Source organism: Pristiophorus japonicus, chromosome 2 (assembly GCF_044704955.1).
Source record: "Pristiophorus japonicus isolate sPriJap1 chromosome 2, sPriJap1.hap1, whole genome shotgun sequence".
Classification (NCBI taxonomy): Eukaryota; Metazoa; Chordata; class Chondrichthyes; family Pristiophoridae; genus Pristiophorus; species Pristiophorus japonicus.
This window is the reverse complement of record NC_091978.1, coordinates 364,283,741-364,302,259: the sequence shown is the minus strand read 5'-3', so window position 1 is coordinate 364,302,259 and position 18,519 is coordinate 364,283,741. Positions and strand designations below refer to the sequence as shown.

General features: G+C 46.5%; 1 protein-coding gene across 1 annotated transcript in view; it reads right to left on the bottom strand.

The window, feature by feature from the left end:
• grid2 (glutamate receptor, ionotropic, delta 2) overlaps positions 1–18,519 on the bottom strand; it is a 467,741-nt gene that overhangs the window by 340,409 nt on the left and 108,813 nt on the right. Inside the window, exons 6-7 of the mRNA XM_070859425.1 lie at positions 14,996–15,157; positions 11,944–12,063 (exon numbers count right to left, since the gene is read on the bottom strand). Of these exons, the coding sequence (XP_070715526.1) occupies positions 11,944–12,063; positions 14,996–15,157 (282 nt within the window). The remainder of the gene's footprint in view (positions 1–11,943; positions 12,064–14,995; positions 15,158–18,519) is intronic.

Sequence of the window (18,519 nt, the reverse complement as noted above, 5' to 3'; positions counted from 1 at the left end):
TACAGCAGGCGGTGAAGAAGGCAAATGGCATGTTGGCCTTCATAGCTAGGGGATTTGAGTATAGGAGCAGGGAGGTCTTACTGCAGTTGTACAGGGCCTTAGTGATACCTCACCTGGAATATTGGGTTCAGTTTTGGTCTCCTAATCTGAGGAAGGACATTCTTGCTATTGAAGGAGTGCAGTGAAGGTTCACCAGACTGATTCCCAGGATGACAGGACTGACATATAAGGAGAGACTGGATCGACTGGGCCTGTATTCACTGGAGTTTAGAAGGATGAGAGGGGATCTCATAGAAACATATACAATTCTGACGGGACTGGACAGGTTAGATGCAGGAAGAATGTTCCCGATGTTGGGGAAGTCCAGAACTATGGGACATAGTCTAAGGATAAGGGGTAAGCCATTTAGGACTGAGATGAGGAAAAACTTCTTCAGTCAGAGAGTTGTTAACCTGTGGAATTCCCTACCGCAGAGAGTTGTTGATGCCAGTTCATTGGATATATTCAAGAGGGAGTTAGATAGGGCCCTTAAGGCTAAAGGGATCAAGGGGTATAGAGAGAAAGCAGGAAAGGTGAATGATCAGCCATGATCTTATTGAATGGTGGTGCGGGCTCGAAGGGCTGAATGGCCTACTCCTGCACCTATTTTCTCTGTTTCTATGTTAGGCTAACTGGTCTGTAGTTCCCTGTTTTCTCTCTCCCTTCTTCACAGTTGCTGTATTCATTCTGGTTCATGCCGGTTTGAGACGCCATTTTGGGTTGTATAAAAGCACAGTTAAGTTAAGTTACATTTCTCCTGGCTCAGTTTGTCAGTTATTTACACAAACACAGCAGTCTTGCCTCCCCCCTCCCTATCTCTGTAACCTCCTGCAGACCCTACAAGCCTTCGAGATCTCTGCTTTCCTCCAATTCTGGAACATTGCACATCCCACGATTTTGATTGCTCCGCCATTGGTGGCCGTGCTTTCAACTTCCTGGGTCCTAAGCTCTGGAATTCCCTCCCTAAACCTCTCCACCTCACTCTCCTCCTTTGAGATAGTCTTTGACCAAGCTTTTGATCACCTGCCCTTATATCTGCTTCTGGGGCTCGGTGTCATATTTTTGCTGATAACGCTCCTGTAAAGCACCTTGGGATGTTCTGCTACGTTAAAGGCGCTGTACCAATGCAAGTTGTGTTGTTTTTCCCTGTAGCTTAACCAGAAGTGTGGTGTAAATCCCGTTTACGATTACCTTTTCTCATAATTGGAGGGTTTCCAGCATTTTCTGTTTTTATTTTGTTGTTTTGGAATAAGTGGAAACTCAGCGAGAGGTAGACGGTTTGCTATACCGCCTCACTCTGGTAGGAAAAACATTAGGACAAAGCATTATTTAAATGGTGATGGCTTGGGAAGTGTCGATGTACAGAGGGACCTGGGTGTCCTTGTACACCAGTCGTTGAAAGCAAACATGCAGGTGCAGCAAGCAGTTAGGAAGGTAAATGGTATGTTGGTCTTCATTTCAAGAGGATTTGAGTACAGGAGCAAGGATGACTTACTACAGTTACACAGGGCCTTGGTGAGACCACACCTGGAGTATTGTGTGCAGTTTTGGTTTCCTTACCTAAGAAAGGATATACTTGCCATAGAGAGAGTGCAACGAAGGTTCACCAGCCGATTCCTGGAATGGAAGGACTGTTGTATGAGGAGAGATTGGGTCGACTAGGCCTGTATTCATTAGCGTTTAGAAGAATGAGAGGGGATCTCATTGAAATGTATAAAATTCTGACTGGGTTGGATAGACTGGATGCGGGGAGGATGTTTCCCCTGGTTGGGAAGTCTAGAACAAGGGGTCACAGTCTCAGGATACGGGGTAGGAAATTTAGGACCGAGATGAGGAGAAATTTTTTCACTCAGAGGGTGGTGAACTTGTGGAATTCTCTACCACAGGCCTGTGGAGGCCAAGTCACTGAATATATTTAAGAGAGAGATAGATAGATTTCTAGACACAAAAGGCATCAAGGGGTATGGGGAAAAAGCGGGAATATTGTGTTGAGATAGAGGATCAGCCATGATCATATTGAATGGTGGTGCAGACTCGAAGGGCTGAATGGCCTACTACTGCTCCTATTTTCTATGTCTATGTTTCTATGATCCAAATGGACATGTATTTGAAGAGAAATCATTTGCAGGGTTATGGGGAAAAAATTGAGGCATGGGGCTAAATTGGACAGCCCTTTCAAAGAGCCGGCACAGAAACGACTGGAAGAATGGTCCCCTGCTGTGATGTAAGATTTTGCGATTCCATCTAAACTTAGCTGAACAAATAGGCCATAAAAAGAGTACGGAGTCAGCAAATCTTTGAAAGTGTGCTCAAGTCATACTTATTGATGATGAGAAGCTTTGTACTTGGCAGGTCAAATTGTATTATTTGTGTTTCTTTGTGCCGTTGAAACAGTTTTCTAAACTTCAATATTCCTTGCCCTGAGGTTATTCTGTATGATTTTTAATATACAGATTTTAAAAACTAATTCAAGGATACATGTATTTCTCTGACCAGCTGTTAGTGTTTCTGCTTCAATTGTTTTTAAAAAAAGAGATGGTTTTAAAATTTGATCTCTGCTGCACAAAGATAGACCAATTGTGAAATGGGCTGCTTCAATGTGGTTCACAATGGACAACAGCCTATGAAAGCCCAAAGAAATCCCATGCTTAGGTGTTGGCCTTGACTCAGTGGGCAGCACCATCACCTCTTAGTCAGAGTACTCCCCGGGATGGTGGGACTGACATATCAAGAAAGACTGGATCAACTGGGCTTGTATTCACTGGAGTTCAGAAGAATGAGAGGGGATCTCATAGAAACGTTTAAAATTCTGATGGGTTTAGGCAGGTTAGATGCAGGAAGAATGTTCCCAATGTTGGGGAAGTCCAGAACCAGGGGTCACAGTCTAAGGATAAGGGGTAAGCCATTTAGGACCGAGATGATGAGAAACTTCTTCAGCCAGAGAGTGGTGAACCTGTGGAATTCTCGACCGTAGAAAGTTGTTGAGGCCAATTCACTAAATATATTCAAAAAGGAGTTAGATGTAGTCCTTACTACTAGGGGGATCAAGGGGTATGGCGAGAAAGCAGGAATGGGGTACTGAAGTTGCATGTTCAGCCATGAACTCATTGAATGACGGTGCAGGCTCGAAGGGCCTAAAGGCCTACTCCTGCACCTATTTTCTATGTTTCTATGGTATCCTGGGCCAATATTCATCCCTCAACTAACATTATTAAAACTGATTATCTGCTCATTCATCATAGGCAGTCCCTCGAAACGAGGATGACTTGCTTCCACGCCAAAAAAGGGTGAGTTCACAGGTGTTTCGAATGAAGGACCCGAACTATATCCTGAAGGGTGGAAGATGCCTGTGCATGGACAACACCAGCGGCAGGTCTGCTCATTATCTCATTGCTGTCTGGGGGAGTTTGTTGTGCGCAAATTGGTTGTCAGGTTTCCTAATGTCCAGCAGTGACTACACTTCAAAAGTACTTAATTGGCTTTGATATGCTTTTGCATGTCCTGAAGTCACGAAAGGAGCTATTTAAATGCAATTTTCTTTTTCCATCAAGGTGAGCACTGTAAATGCAAGAGAATGGAGCCTGTTTTGCATATTGGACCCCTCATTGCAACACTGGCTGCACAAGTATCCTTACCCAGATGACGAGCAAAGCTTCCAGGAAAACTGGTGAAGGATCGGCAGACCGATCCCTTGATTTACCTTTCCGGTTAAGAAAGGGGTAGAAATTGCCCCCCCGCCTGAATCAGGGTGCACGCACCCCGTTTCATTGTTTTTTACCGCAGCTGCGGTTCAGGTCCACTCTTTCTGGAAATTCCGCTCTTTGTTGTTTTTTGGTTTTGATCCGGTGATCGGTCATAGTGGGGGCAGTGACTGCACCCGAGCGGCAAAATCGTGGTGGTGACGGCAACTGAGGGGCGGTGCAGAGTGACCGCCGTGATGATGTCACCATGACGATTTTCCGAGGGGAATGTCGCCATCGGTGGGGGCTTCGATCGGCGGTGACGCACTTACCGCGGATCGGCAGCAGCAGAGCGGTGAGGGGGAATCGGCACACCGCCGGAAAACCTCGGGAGGGCAATTGGGCTAGCAGCGGCCATTCCACTAACCAGCGTGGCCGCCGATTTGCAGTGGTAACAGGCCTTAAGGAAAGGAGTAATTTCGGCCTCAAAGAACTTTATATAGCGACTTTCACGTCCACCGGACATCTCAAAGCACTTTGCAGCCAACGAATAAGTTTTGGAGTGTAGTCACTGTTTTAATGTAGGGAACATGGTGGGTGATTTGCGCACAGCAAGCTCCCACAAACAGCAACGTGACAGTGTTTTGCTGTGTTGATTGAAGAATAAATATTGGCCAGGATACCGGGGATAACTCCCCTGCTCATTTTCGAAATAGTGCCATGGAATCTTTTACATCCACCTGAGAGAGCAGATGGGGCCTCGGTTTAACGTCTCATCTGAAAGACGGCACCTCCGACAGTGCAGCGCTCCCTCAGCACTGCACTGGGAGTGTCAGCCTAGATTTATGTGCTCAAGTTCCTGGAGTGGGATTTGAACCCACAACCTTCTGACTCAGAGGCGAGAGAGTGCTGCCCACTGAGCCACGGCTGACACCACACACAGGAAAATTGGGCGGGTTGTTTAACTGGGGGGGTGGGGGGGCCAGGGGGGAATCCGCAGGTTTTCCTCCCGCGCACAAAGTGATGATTACCCCCTCCCTCTCTCTCCCTCCCCATTTCCTGAGGGCGAATTGAACCCACGACCTTCTCACTCAAAGGCGAGTGCTACCAATTGCGCATTTAAGCCACATCATCGAGGAGTCGCCACAGGCAGAAGGTGGTGCTCTCCTCGTCGAGTTCGCGACTCCATCCAGCAATTTGAAGACGATTGCCTGACACAAGTGGAGCGTTAATTTATTTATGTATAAACACACTTTACTGGCGAGGTCGGATGCTACTGATGGGGTTATCGGAGTGGATGAACCCCACTGCCAGCATTAAGTATACATGGGTTGGCTCCAACCCAACTTTTTTATCGACATAAAAAATTTAATGAACCCTGGAGCTCTTCATTAACAGAAGCCACACGGGATCCGGGGGTTGTGCAGCCTGCAACTGTCAAACCTTGTTCTTGGTGCTCAATGTTTTCAGTCTCTGTTTTAATGATGCCCAGTTTTTGTCCTGCTATTTAGCTCATGCAGTGTCTCGGCTCCTTGCAATGATAAGTCGCCGCAGCTCCCTGTTATCATCCCTGAAGAGATGGCTAATACAGTAATAGTAACATCATTGTGTTTAGCCATTATAGCCTTAATGCCTTAGGGCTAGTAATGAGCATTAATGCTCTTCCACAAATGACTATATTCATCTCCCTTTCGGTATTGAGAGGGAGCAGCGCTTAAAATACATTTATGACTGATTACAGTCTTTAGAAAAAAAAGTACCACACTTACAATTCCAAATGTGGCTTAAAGCATCATCATCATCATAGGCAGTCCCTCGGAATCGAGGAAGACTTGCTTCCAGTCCTTAGGTGGCTGAACAGTCCAATACGAGAACCATAGTCCCTGTCACAGGTGGGACAGAGCGTTGTTGAGGGGAGGGGAGGGTGGGACAGGTTTGCCGCACGCGTTTTCCGCTGCCTGTGCTTGATTTCTGCATGCCCTCGGCGATGAGACTCGAGGTGCTCAGCGCCCTCCCAGAAGCACTTTCTCCACTTAGTGTGGTCTTTGGCCAGGGACTCCCAGGGTCAGTGGGAATGTTACACTTTATCAGGGAGGCTTTGAGGGTGTCCCTGTAACATTTCCTCTGCCCACCTTTGGCTTGTTTGCCGTGAAGGCGTTCCGAGTAGAGCGCTTGCTTTGGGAGCCTCGTGTCTGGCATGCGAACGATGTGGCCTGTCTTGCGGAGCTGATCAAGTGTGGTCAGTGCTTCAATGCTGGGGATGTTGGCCTGGTCGAGGACGCTAATGTTGGTGTGTCTGTCCTCCCAGAGGATTTGCAGGATCTTGCGGAGACATCGTTGGTGGTATTTCTCCAGCGACTTGAGGTGTCTGCTGTACATGGTCCATGTCTCTGAGCCATACAGGAGGGCGGGTATTACTACAGCCCTGTAGACCATGAGCTTGGTGACAGCTTTGAGGGCCTGGTCTTCAAACGCTCTTTTCCTCAGGTGGCCAAAGGCTGTACTGGCGCACTGGAGGCGGTGTTTAATCTCGTCGTCAATGTCTGTTCTTGTTGATAGGAGGCACCTGAGGTATGGGAAATATGGGAAAGCAATAACGCACATCGGCCCGTGTAGAAATACAGACCAAGATACTGAAATCTATGCACCTTAAAGGTTCGGAAGGAGGATACACTGGACTGGAACTTGTCAGAAAAATAATGGCCTCAGTTAACGTCTCATCTAAAAGATCACAAATGCCCACATAATGGTTGCGATGCAGGCCCAATCTCTACCTCTACCAGCCCAAGTTATGTATTGCTGCAGTTGACATCATTACCTGAATAATTGTTCGGATGAAATTCCTTCCTCTGATATTTTATTAGAGACATAGTGGGTGAAGGACACCGAGAAGGACAAGGGCAGCAAGCTCATGGGAACACCATTACCTGCAAGTTCCCCTCCAAGTTACGCTCCATCCAGGCTTGGAAATATATCGGCTGTTCCTTCATCGTCGCCAGCTCAAAATCCTGGAACTCCCTCCCTAACAGCACTGTGGGAGCACTTTCACCACACGGACTGCAGTGGTTCAAGAAGGCGGCTCACCACCACCTTCTCAAGGGCAATTAGGGATGGGCAATAAATGCTAGCTTTGCCTGCAACACCCACATCCTAGGAACGATTTTTTTAAAATTCAACTTTCCGTGGAGTTGGCTGTGAATCGAATGGCCGTTATACATCTCTCCTGATATTCCTTTTCCCTGACATCAGTCAGGTAGCCAATCCGCTACAGCCCATTTTGCAAACCCCTCCCCCGCAACACCACCCCCCCATACCACCCGATGGACAAAATTGAATTTCACCCCCATTAACCCTGTTGAAATCAATGCATTGGCGCCTCTGTCAAAATAACATTAAATAGTGATTGCACGATGACCTTGATTTTCACACATACTAGACCTCACGTATTTCCTGCTCTATCTGTGACCGTAAGGTTGCTATATCCGCATCAGTGATGCTTACATATCCAATCCTCACTTAGAACCATTGAATGGTCACATCATGGAAGGAGGCCATTCGGTCCATCGAGCCCATGCCAGCTCTCTGCAAGAGTACCTCAGCCCTTTCCCCGTATCCCAGCACATTCTTTTCCTTCAGGTACTTATCCAACTCCCTTTTGAAAGATAAGATTGTGTCTGTCTCCATCACCCTCTCAGGCAGTGCATTCCCGATCCTAACACTCGCTGCGTAAGAAAGCTCCCCCCGTCATGTCACCTTTGGTTCTGTTGCCAGTCACCTTAAAAGTATTGCTAAAGTGTGGGGAAAGCTTTGCAGCCACAGAAGTTGTCAAGGAGCCTTTGCTGGTCTCTGTTATCTATTACTCATTAATTCCCTTCGCTCTTCAACTTAACAAAGGCTTTGCTCTCTTCGAAAGATAGAGGGGTCTCAGGTTCCCAACTGCACCACGGGAGACCAATTTAAATATGTTAATGATGTGCCCTGCCTCTACACGGAGGGACACATTGACGCACCGATATCTGGCACCATGATAAAGGCGGTGGGTGCATGTGTGGCAGGTTGGGATCGAGTTCGCCGTATTTAACCCTTTAACCCCCCCTCTCTTCCCCTCCATGACCCTCTCCTGCCCCTCATTCATCATCATAGGTGGTCCCTCGAATGAGGATGACTTGCTTCCACACCAAAAGGAATGAGTTCACAGATGTTTCAATCAAGGACCCGATGTTCCAGCCCTGAACTCCGGGGTGGAAGATGCCTGTGCGTAGATTTTTTTTAACGTGTAGTGACTGTTGCACATTAGCCACCACATGGTCCAAGGACAGGACGACTGGAGACCTGCTCTGCTGCCGCTCATTACAACAGTGACTACACTCCAAAATTACTTCATTGGCTGTAAAGCGCTTTGAGACGTCCAGTGGTCATGAAAGGCGCTGTATAAATCCCGGTCTTTCTTTTTTCTTTCTGATATCGGGGTTAATATCGAGCCCATTATTTCAGTGGGCAAGTGGTCATTCTATGGGACAGAGGCTGTAGATTTATTTCAGAAAATAACATTTTGGGGATACACTCGAGGAGTAAAATGAGATGTGACATGTGGTAAGTGTAGCGTGCCGAGGAGATAACAGGCGAGTTTGAAATTGTTCTTTTCAAACCTCTCCATCACTGAGGGTTTTCCTCAAGTCATCTCTGGGTCTGTAGAGAAGAATGGCCATGGTTGCTCAACAACTTCATTAATCGTTTATCAGACAAGATGTTAAACCCAGGCCCTGTCTGCCCTCTCAGGTGGACGTAAAAGATCCCGCGGCACTATTTCGAAGAAGAGCAGGGGGAGTTATCCCCGGTGTCCTGGCCAATATTTATCCCTCAATCAGCAAAACAAAAAAAAAAAAATTATCTGATCATTATTGACCAACGCTTGAGATTTTAACTGGGCAGAAGGAGTTCAAATTCATCTCCCATCCCCTCCCCTCTTTAGTTACAGAAAGTGATGCTTCCTTTTGAGCTTTTTTTATCTGTGAATATTGCCACAGGGGATTACCTTTCTGTATAATGAAATCATTGCTTCTAGTCCATCACACAATAAACTTGTGGGGAGCTTGGGGTGGGGCATTAAATCTATTTGCAGCCGAAACAAAATCAAGTGGCACGCAATTATTGGCCCAAGTAATGTTGGGGACACTGTACCCCTGATATATTTATCAGCGTAGAATCCCTTACAAACCCACAGAAAAGAAACCACTTGAACATAAGGACATAAGAAATAGGAACTGGAGTAGCCCATTCAACAAGACCATGTGTCAGCTGTGCGCCAGCGCAGCCTTCGGTCACCTGAGGAAGTGAATGTTTGAAGACCAGGATCTCAAATCTGGAACCAAGCTTATGGTCTACAGGGCAGTGGTGATACCCGCCCTCCTATATGGCTCAGAGACGTAGGCTATATACAGCAGACATCTCAAAGCGCTGGAGAAAAATACCACCAGCGCTGCCTCCACAAGATCCTGCAAATCCACTGAGAGGATAGACGCAGCAACGTCAGTGTTCTCGCTCAGGCCAACATCCCCAGCATTGAAGCACTTTGACCACACTCGACCAGCTCTGCTGGGTGGGTCACATTGTCTGCATGCCCGACACGAGACTCCCTAAGCAAGCGCTCTACTCGGAACTCCTACATGGCAGGCGATCCCCAGGTGGGCAGAGGAAAGGTTTCAAGGATACCCTCAAAGCATCCTTGAGAAAATGCAACAACCCCACTGACACCTGGGAGTGCCTGGCCCAAGACCGCCCAAAATGGAGGAAGAGCATCCGGGAGGGTACTGAGCACCTCGAGTCTCGTCGCCAAGAGCATGCAGAAACCAAGCGCAGGCAGCGGAAGGAGCGTGCAGCAAACCAGGCTCCCCACCCTCCCTTTCCTTCAACCACTGTCTGTCCCACCTGTGACAGAGACTGTAATTCCTGCATTGGACTGTCCAGTCACCTGACAAACATTGACTCTGCAACTTGAAGATTGAAGATAGAACAGGCTTAGGACATTTGTATGCTATACCACGGGATTCTGTTGAGTACCATCTCTTTGGTCCACATAGGTCAGAGATACTGAAGATTCGATTTAGATCAGGGAAGCGATCTATCATTTAAACTCTGCTGTCGCAATCTTCACCAACACATACTAAACTGGAAGGTTTGAAATGAAGTCGGTGGTAATGGGTAATAAGGTCAATAAGAGCAGAATAGTAACACTTCAAGCTTGCTGAAAAGCTGTAAAGTTATTGGATAAATAGAATAATATAATAGCCTGGAGAATGCTTCCAAATGGTTTAAAAAAATGACTTGTAATTATACAGCACCTTTCATGACTTCAGATCATCTCAAAGCACTTTACAGCCAATGAAGAACTTTTGAAGTGTGGTCACTGCTGTAATATCGGAAACGCAGCAGCTATTTTGCACACAGCAAGCTCCCACAAACAGCCCTGTGATAATGAGCAGATACTGGCCGTGAATCTGCAGTGGGAACTCTCAGTGTTCACCAGTCACTACCCCTCTGAAACTGACCGTAATTTCAGGATTTAGCGCACGCCTATCTAAATGCGGAAATCTTTAAAAAATATTCAAAAGCTTTAAAGATTACAAAATCTCTGTGGGGAGCTTTCTTCGGGGACAGCGTCGAGCACCTTTGCTTCGCCGCCCAATCTCCATATCCCTTGATTCCCCAAAACTCCAAAAATCTAGCGATCTCAGTCTTGAATATATTCAGAGACTCAGCATCCACAGCCCTCTGGGGCAGAGAATTCCAAAGATTCACAACCCTCAGTGAAGAAATTCCTCCTCATCTCCATCTTAAATGGCCCACCCCTTATCCTGAGACAGTGCCCCCTAATTCTAGATACTCCAGCCCAGGGGGAAACAACCTCTCAGCAACTACCCTGTCAATCCCTTTCAGAATCTTGTATGTTTCAATGAGATCACCTCTCATTCTTCTAAACTCCAGAGAGTATCGGCCCAATCTACACAATCTCTCATCATAAGACAGCCCTCTCATCCCAGGAATCAATCGAGTGAACCTTCATTGCACCGCCTCCAAGGCAAGTATATCCTTGCTTAGATAAGGAGACCAAAACTGTGCACAGTACTCTAGGTATGGTCTCACAAAGGCTCTGTATAATTATAGCAAGACTTCCTTACTCTTATACTCCAACCCCCTTGCAATAAAGGCCAACATGCCATTTGCCTTCCTTATTGCTTGCTGTACCTGCATGTTAGCTTTCTGTGTTTCTTGCAGGAGGACACCCAAATCTCTCTGAACACCAACATTTAACAGTTTCTCACAATTTAAAAAATATTCTTGTTTTCTATTCTTCCTACCAAACGTATAGGAAATGCATTTGGAAAGACTCAAACCAGTTGCCAATTAGTATGCCTTCCCCACCCCCACCCCCCCCGCCCGCCCCCCCTCCCCCGTCCCCCTTCCCCGCACCAAACTGCTGATAAGTTGACAATCGAAATTGACAATCTAGCTCAGGGAAGCAACGGAAATGCTAAGTGTGGGGTGGAAGTGGATACATGAACAATTCAGAGGTTGTGGAGACTGCAGGGCTGATATGGGAAAATAATTCATCACCCTCTGTGCTCGCTGACCTACATTAGCTCCTGAGCCAGCAACACCTCGATTTAATCATTCTCATCCTTATTTTCAAGTCCCTCCATGGCCTCGCCCCTCCCTATCTCTGTAACCTGCTCCAGCTCCAAGCCTCCGAGATCTCTGAGCTCCTCCAATTCTGGCCTCTTGCACATCCCTGATTTTCATCGCTCCAACATCGGCGGCCGTGCCTTCAGCTGCCTGGGCCCCAAGCTCTGGAACTCTCTGCCTAAACCTCTCCGCCTCTCTACCTCTCTTTCCTCCTTCAAGACGCTTCTTAAAGCCTACCCCTTTAACCAAGTTTTTGGTCACCTGCCCCGATTTCTCCTTATATATCTCAGTGTCAAATTTGTTTTATCTCATAATACCCCTGTGAAGTGCCTTGGGACATTTCACTATGTTACAGGCGCTATATAAATACAAGTTCCTGTTGTTATTGCCAGCACCGATATCCCTCAACAAAGTCAGGACAAAATTTTAATGAATAAAGAAATTCACACGCGTGCAGACACACGCTAGGATTGTTTTGACATTGAGATCAAAATGAAACAATATTCAAACGTGAATCATTTTCTGACAGCAGCTCACTTACTTTGCGAATCCCTCTCCCCAAGTCTTCGCCATAGTTTGTGCCCAGAATTTCAAACTGCACGTTGGGATTTCCACCATGATCTTTAAATTGCAGAAACCCAGTCATCCCAGTTACTCCACCCTGGGGGAAAAAAAAAACATTTTCAAACAAGTCATGTGTCGAGAGTTGCCTGTGCTGATGATACACCATTCGATCAAATCTATACATTACAGAACCGATTCTTTTTAAATATCCATTCATTGGATCTGGAAGTCACTGGCAACACCGGCATTTATTGCCCATCCCATCCCTAATTGCCCTGGAGATGATGGTGGTGGAGCTGCCATTTTAGAGACAACCACATTGCCGTGGGTCACATATAGGCCAGACCGGGTAAGGACAGCAGATTTCCTTATGTTTTTTTTTAAACCACAATCCAGTAGTTGCATGGTCACCATTACTGATACTAGCATTTTAATTCCAGATTTATTTAATTAACTGAATTTAAATTCCCCCAGCTGCCGTGGTGGGATTTGAACTCATGTCCCAGGATGATTAGACGAGGCCTCTGAATTACTAGTCCAGTAACCTAACCACTATGCTACCGTACTGAAAAAACAGAGAAGAGGAGTTCCCGCACGGCTGCACTGGTGTTTGGCAGCGCAATTTTCCCAAAATCGGCAAAACCAGCGAAAGAGATTGCGGAACTTTAAAACGCAAATTACGTCCAGCGCCAATCGAGTTTACGCGAGCTTTTTGCCCCAGGTTTTAAAAAGTCATGCTGAAAGCTGGCCCCGCCCACAAACCTGGCCCCGCCCCCTGATCAAATTAATCGGAATGGCAAGTTTCCGCTAATTGGGCCCGTTTGGGCAGGTTGGGCCTATACTTATTGGAGTTTAGAAGAATGAGAGGTGATCTTATTGAAACATATAGGATACTGAGGGGGCTGGACAGGGTAGATGCAGAGAGGATGTTTCCCCTCGTGGGGGAATCTAGAACGAGGGGGCATAGTTTCCGAATAAGGGGTCACCCATTTAGAACTGAGATGAGGAGGAATTTCTTCTGTCAGAGGGTCATGAATCTGTGGAATTCTCTGCCCCAGAGAGCTTTGGAGGCTGGGTCATTGAATATAATTAAGGCGGAGATAGACAGATTTTTGAGCGATAAGGGAGTAAAGGGTTATGGGGAGCGGGCGGGGAGGTGGAGCTGAGCCCAGATCAGCCATGATCTTATTAAATGGCGGAGCAGGCTCGAGGGGCCAAATGGCTTACTCCTGCTCCTATTTTTTATGTTCTTATGTTTGCGGGCCCTTGAGGAGGCTTTTAAAATCAAGCTTTCTATTTTAGATGCAAGGACACTAATAGGAACCAGTTGAAAGGTTTTAAGTATGACTTTTTTTTTACATTTCCTAAGAATTTACTGACAATTATACAGCAATGTAACGAGTAAATGGCTCTGTGTAGTGTTTTTTTAAAAGTAATTTTCAGTAATTTAAACTCGGGTTACTCGTAAGTGGTAGACTAGACACTCAAATTAAAAATGCTTATTTTTTTTAGATAAAAGCCATTTTCAGATGTATCAATGAAGCTCCACCACTCCTAAATACATCACAGAATATTTTTAAGGCAAAGTTTATTTTAAAAATTACGCTGTAAAACCTTTGTGTCAATGACCTTCATTATACCGGTGGTATACAAGTAATTTTTTATCTACAGAAGGTGCAGGCTGGCATTAATAAATGTTCTGACATTTATTTTAAGTCAAAGTTTGTAGAAAACTTTTGTCCATAATTATATCGACAAGTCGCAACAAAACTGACTTAATATTAAGCAACTTTACCTTCACTTAGGTTGTAAACAGACCTGTGTTTCTACTTCAGAGAATCATACGGCACAGAAGGAGGCCATTCGACCCATCGTGCCTGTGCCGGCTCTTTGAAAGAGCGATGCAATTAGTCCCACTCCCCCTATCCGTCCCCCTCCAGCCCTACAAAATCTCCCCCTTCTAGTACTTATCCAATTCCCTTTTGAAAGTTACTGTTGAATCTGCTCCCACCACTCTTTCCAGATCATAACAACTTGCTCCGTAAAAATATTTCTCCTCATCTACCCCTCTGGTGCTGTTGCCAATTATCTCAAATCTGTGTCCTCTGGTTACTGACCCTCCTGCTAGTGGAAACAGTTTTACCCTGTCAAACACCCTCAGATTTAGGATACAATGGGCCAACAATTCCGGCCTTCCCGATTCCGCACAAAGTTCCTACGGACCCGGGAAGGCATTGGAAAAGCCGGTTTTCAGCACGCAATGCGCATGCGCTGGAAACCGGCTTTTCCGATCTGTCAAGTTTCTGGCTTGTCAGATGGCCGCATATCGGGAGCGAGGACACTGGTGAGTGGAAATTTCCGGTATTTACGCTTACAAAGGTCCTCAAAAATCTTGCGCCTGAAAAAGCAGGCACATAGTCTACTTTTACAGGCGCAAGTGTTTTAAAAAACACAAAAACATATAAAAATAACGTTATTAAAACATATGTTATCATTAAAAACCCTCCCCACAACGGTAAGTTTATTTAAAAAATCTTTTTTAAAAATCGGGAAAATATATATTTTTTTAAGATATTAATAATTTTAATTTAAATAAATGTAGTGCAGTTATTTTCTATTTTTTATTAGTGTTTTGGGTGTTTCGGGCTCTATCACAATCATAGTAATAGGAGTTTAGGACCCTGTGGAACTCCTATTACTATGATACTTTACCTGATTGGCTGCCCAGAGCCATGTGACTCCAGCTCGAGGCCTGCGCACGCGTCGACGTGGACGCACTGCGACTGGCAGTCAGGAGAGGCCTCAGCATCGGAAAGTCCAACGTGGGCAGCAGCTTAAGGTAGGTGCGTATTTTTTCTCTAAAATGCCCGTGGGAAGGCCAAACCGGAATTTCAGGGCCAATAATTCACGGGATCACAAAATAAATGAGACATGCCTTTACGGGGGGTAGTCTTTGTTGTCGATATTTTGTTAATCAAACATCACACAGGCACAAATATACGACTTGTGTGTGTAGCAGCTGACAGTACCTTCTTGATGGTCTCTAACATGGAGCGTCCACCTTGCCAAGGCTTGGAGCTCTTCCTGATACATGTCAAGCTGGCCATACTGTGCCATTTCCGATCCTCCAGCTTCTTGTGAAAGGCATGTGCCAGCAACACCACGGTGTCGTAGATGTAGAGATTGGTGATCTGTGTAGGATCCAAGCCACGGTGTTAATGTTTTGCGATTCATGCCAACCTCTCACAATGCAATGAAACAATTAAGAGACAAGCCAGGATAATGATCTCAGGCAATTATTGCGCATCAGTGGCAGGAGCGTTCAGAGGTAATTTGTGCAGTTTGCAAAAATCAATGATACTGTTGTAATGTACTTGCTTCATGGGTTCTTTGCTTAAGAATTCATAGCAGCACATGACTACTAAGAACTAGTTGGTTTATTAGCAAAGGTTTAACAATCATCATCATAGGCAGTCCCTCGAAGCTATCACAGTACACATTGCCAGTTCATCCATCGGGCTCACAACTGCATGCCTCATTGTGGATGACCGAGACCCAAATGGCTGGGGTTTTATTGAGTCTTGTAAACATGACGTGATTGGCTAAGCCACTCACAAAGCAACAGCTCTACAACTATTTTACTTGTATCAGTAATCAAGTTTCCCCCTGATTAAAGTGGAGGCACACTCCAAAGCCTTTTCAAGTGCCCCCATGTTTTTTTTTGAGGGCGCTAAAAACACAAATTATACAAGTGGCCCCTGGCTAAAAGGTGTGGGGGGTGGGGGGCACAAAAACTGAAAACTGAACCAAATTAAACTTTAGACATTAAGATCAAATTAAAATTTGGTTGCCGGGGATGATGATGTACTCCAGTCCCTCCGGTGCCCACCTCTCGCAGAAGGTCACGAGCATACCGGTGGACACCGTGTGCTCCATATCCAGGGATACCCTGGCTCGGATGTAACCGCGGAAGAGAGGCAGGCAGTCAGGCTGAACGACTCCCTCGACCGCCCGCTGCCTGGACCGGCTGATGGCCCCCTTGGCCGTGCCCAGGAGCAGTCCCTACGAGGAGGCCCTCGGACCTGCCGGCTCCCCTCCGCACAGGGTGCCAAACCTGTGAGCATGCTCACAGGTGCACATATTACAGGTGTGGGCCCCACATTGTGTATTAATAGGAAAAGGAATTTAATAGAACGCAGCAGACACTAAGCAATACGGAGAAAGACACCACGGAAACTGCGTAAGCTCAGCACGAACTGACTCATAACACATGGCAGCAAATGAGTTATAAAGGTCACACCCGCGTAAATCCATCTGAGCCCAGTCTGCGGTCCACCTCGATCAATGTTGTTCTGTTTCAAGCCGAATAAGGAGAATGGGCTAGAATTTCTAAACAATCCACCAGTGCCCGATTGCCGCCCAAAAGACCGCCAACTTTATTGTCGGCAAAAAATTCCCCCCAAAAAAGAAAAAAATCCGCCCAGCAGAAAAAATGGGCGTTGCACCACGATTCTGGATGAAAAAGTGGAATGTTGGGCCGATTGGGCGGTTCTTAAAGAAAATGGCCGATAATTAATACATTTACTAAAAATTTATACCAAACTGCAGGTTGGGCCAAGGAGGAGAAAAGCACTAATAAATTTTTTTCTAAAAACATAAAATTAAAAAAATCATAAAAACATTCTCGGGACCCTTTTTACTTAATCACCACAACAGAATTTTAAAATAATGAGTAGCAAAATCAATCACTTACCTTTTTGTTGCAGGACTACTCACCTACCACCCAGCTTCGCTGATTCTCGTGAGCGTTTTTTTTTTTAATCCTTACCTACGGGTCACCGCTGAGCCAAAGATCGCGCCAGGGCGATCTGAGGACGGTGCACGCCGGTGGTGCGCTCCCCAGCGGCACCTCGAAACCGCCGGCATAACTCAGCTGGGCAATTTCTCGCCGACTTGGGTATCGCCCAAAACGGCCAATACCGCCCAGAAACTGGGCGGTGAAACAATGCAGATTCCAGCCCAATGGGCTTGTCGGGAGAAGACAGGAGGCTGGAATTCAACCCCCCCCCCCCCCTCCCGCTTAAAATTGAGGGCGCGATAAAAGCTCACTGACCATTTCCAACAGCGTCACCGTGTTGGAAATACCAGAGAGGGTCTGCCCCTCTCTTTTTCCAAACTCTCGACTAATAAGACTGCTGAGAAGCTAGGCCTCCAAGACATTGGGATTTGAATGAGGTGGAAGCATTCACTAATTTAATTAAGATATGTTGGGCTGGATTTTCCGGTGCTGTCCACCTCTGTTTTCGCCCCCGGAGGAACGGCAATGCCGGCGGTGAGCTCTTCTGGGCAGGCAGCCAGCTTCCAGCGCCCCGCGGGGGTTTTCGGGGTCGGCTTCGGCGGGGCACGGAGCATTACCGCCCGGAGAGTTGAGCCAGTGAGCACCGCCCCTAGTTGCGAAACCAGCTCGCTTTTTGACTTCCCCCCACCCGACCCATACGCCCCGCAGCGCCCCCTGCTGGGACCGCCTTTGAAAGCGGGTGGTCCGACCGAGCTCGGCCGCAGTGAGGTAAATAATGTCCACCTCAGGTAAGTGTGATTGTTTTTCCTTTTTCTTTGCGATTTATGTTGAGGTGGCGTAGGCTACGTATTGAGTATGTTTCTAGTGTTTATTTTTTTTTCTCCCCGGGCCTCTCTTAGAGCACTCCCGGGCCGGCTGTTTAGCTCGGGGATTTTCGCTTGCTCAGCCGGCCTAGCGCCCGAAGAGAGGTGTGCAGCACCTCCCTTAGAGCTCCGCCCCACACTCAAGAACTCAGCTGCCCAATATTGCTGACTGAGGCGCAAACTGTTCCCGGGCGCAAACTTCACCGCCCCGCCGTCATTACCTCCCCCGAAATCATCAAAGCCGAAAACCCAGCCCCTTATCTACTTAATTCCTGTTCACGTACCAACTTACATACGAACATAGGAATGTAAGAAATAGGAGCAGGAGTCGGCCATATGGCCCCTCGAGCCTGCTCCGCCATTTAATACGATCATGGCTGATCCGATCATGGACTCAGGTCCACTTCCCTGCCCGCTCCCCATAACCCCTTATTCCCTTTAAAGCAGGAAGTAGAATATTGTTTATCCATTTTATGATTCGACATTAGATTTCTTTCAGAGAATAGATATTTTGGGATACAGTACATGAGTAAATTGGGACATGGCATGTGGAGTGCTTGGGAAGAACAGGTGACTTTGGACCTGTGGTTCCTGAAGCTCTCCGTCACTGGGTGGGTTCCTCACCTCATGTCTGGGTCTGTTGCAGATTAATTGATAAGGCATTGATTGCTGTGATTGGTCCAACTCCGTTATTGTTGTATCATGGGACTAACAGGGTGGTATCTTGGACCTTGGTCTCAGCAACTTCTACCTCACTCTGACACTTTAATATTTTAAGCTCAGAGTGAAAGAGGATTGCAGGTGAGCTGCACAAAGGTTCCTAATGGTTAATAAAATATATATGTTTAAAATAAAAAGAAGGTTGCTTGAAGCAAGATATCGTGGGTGAATT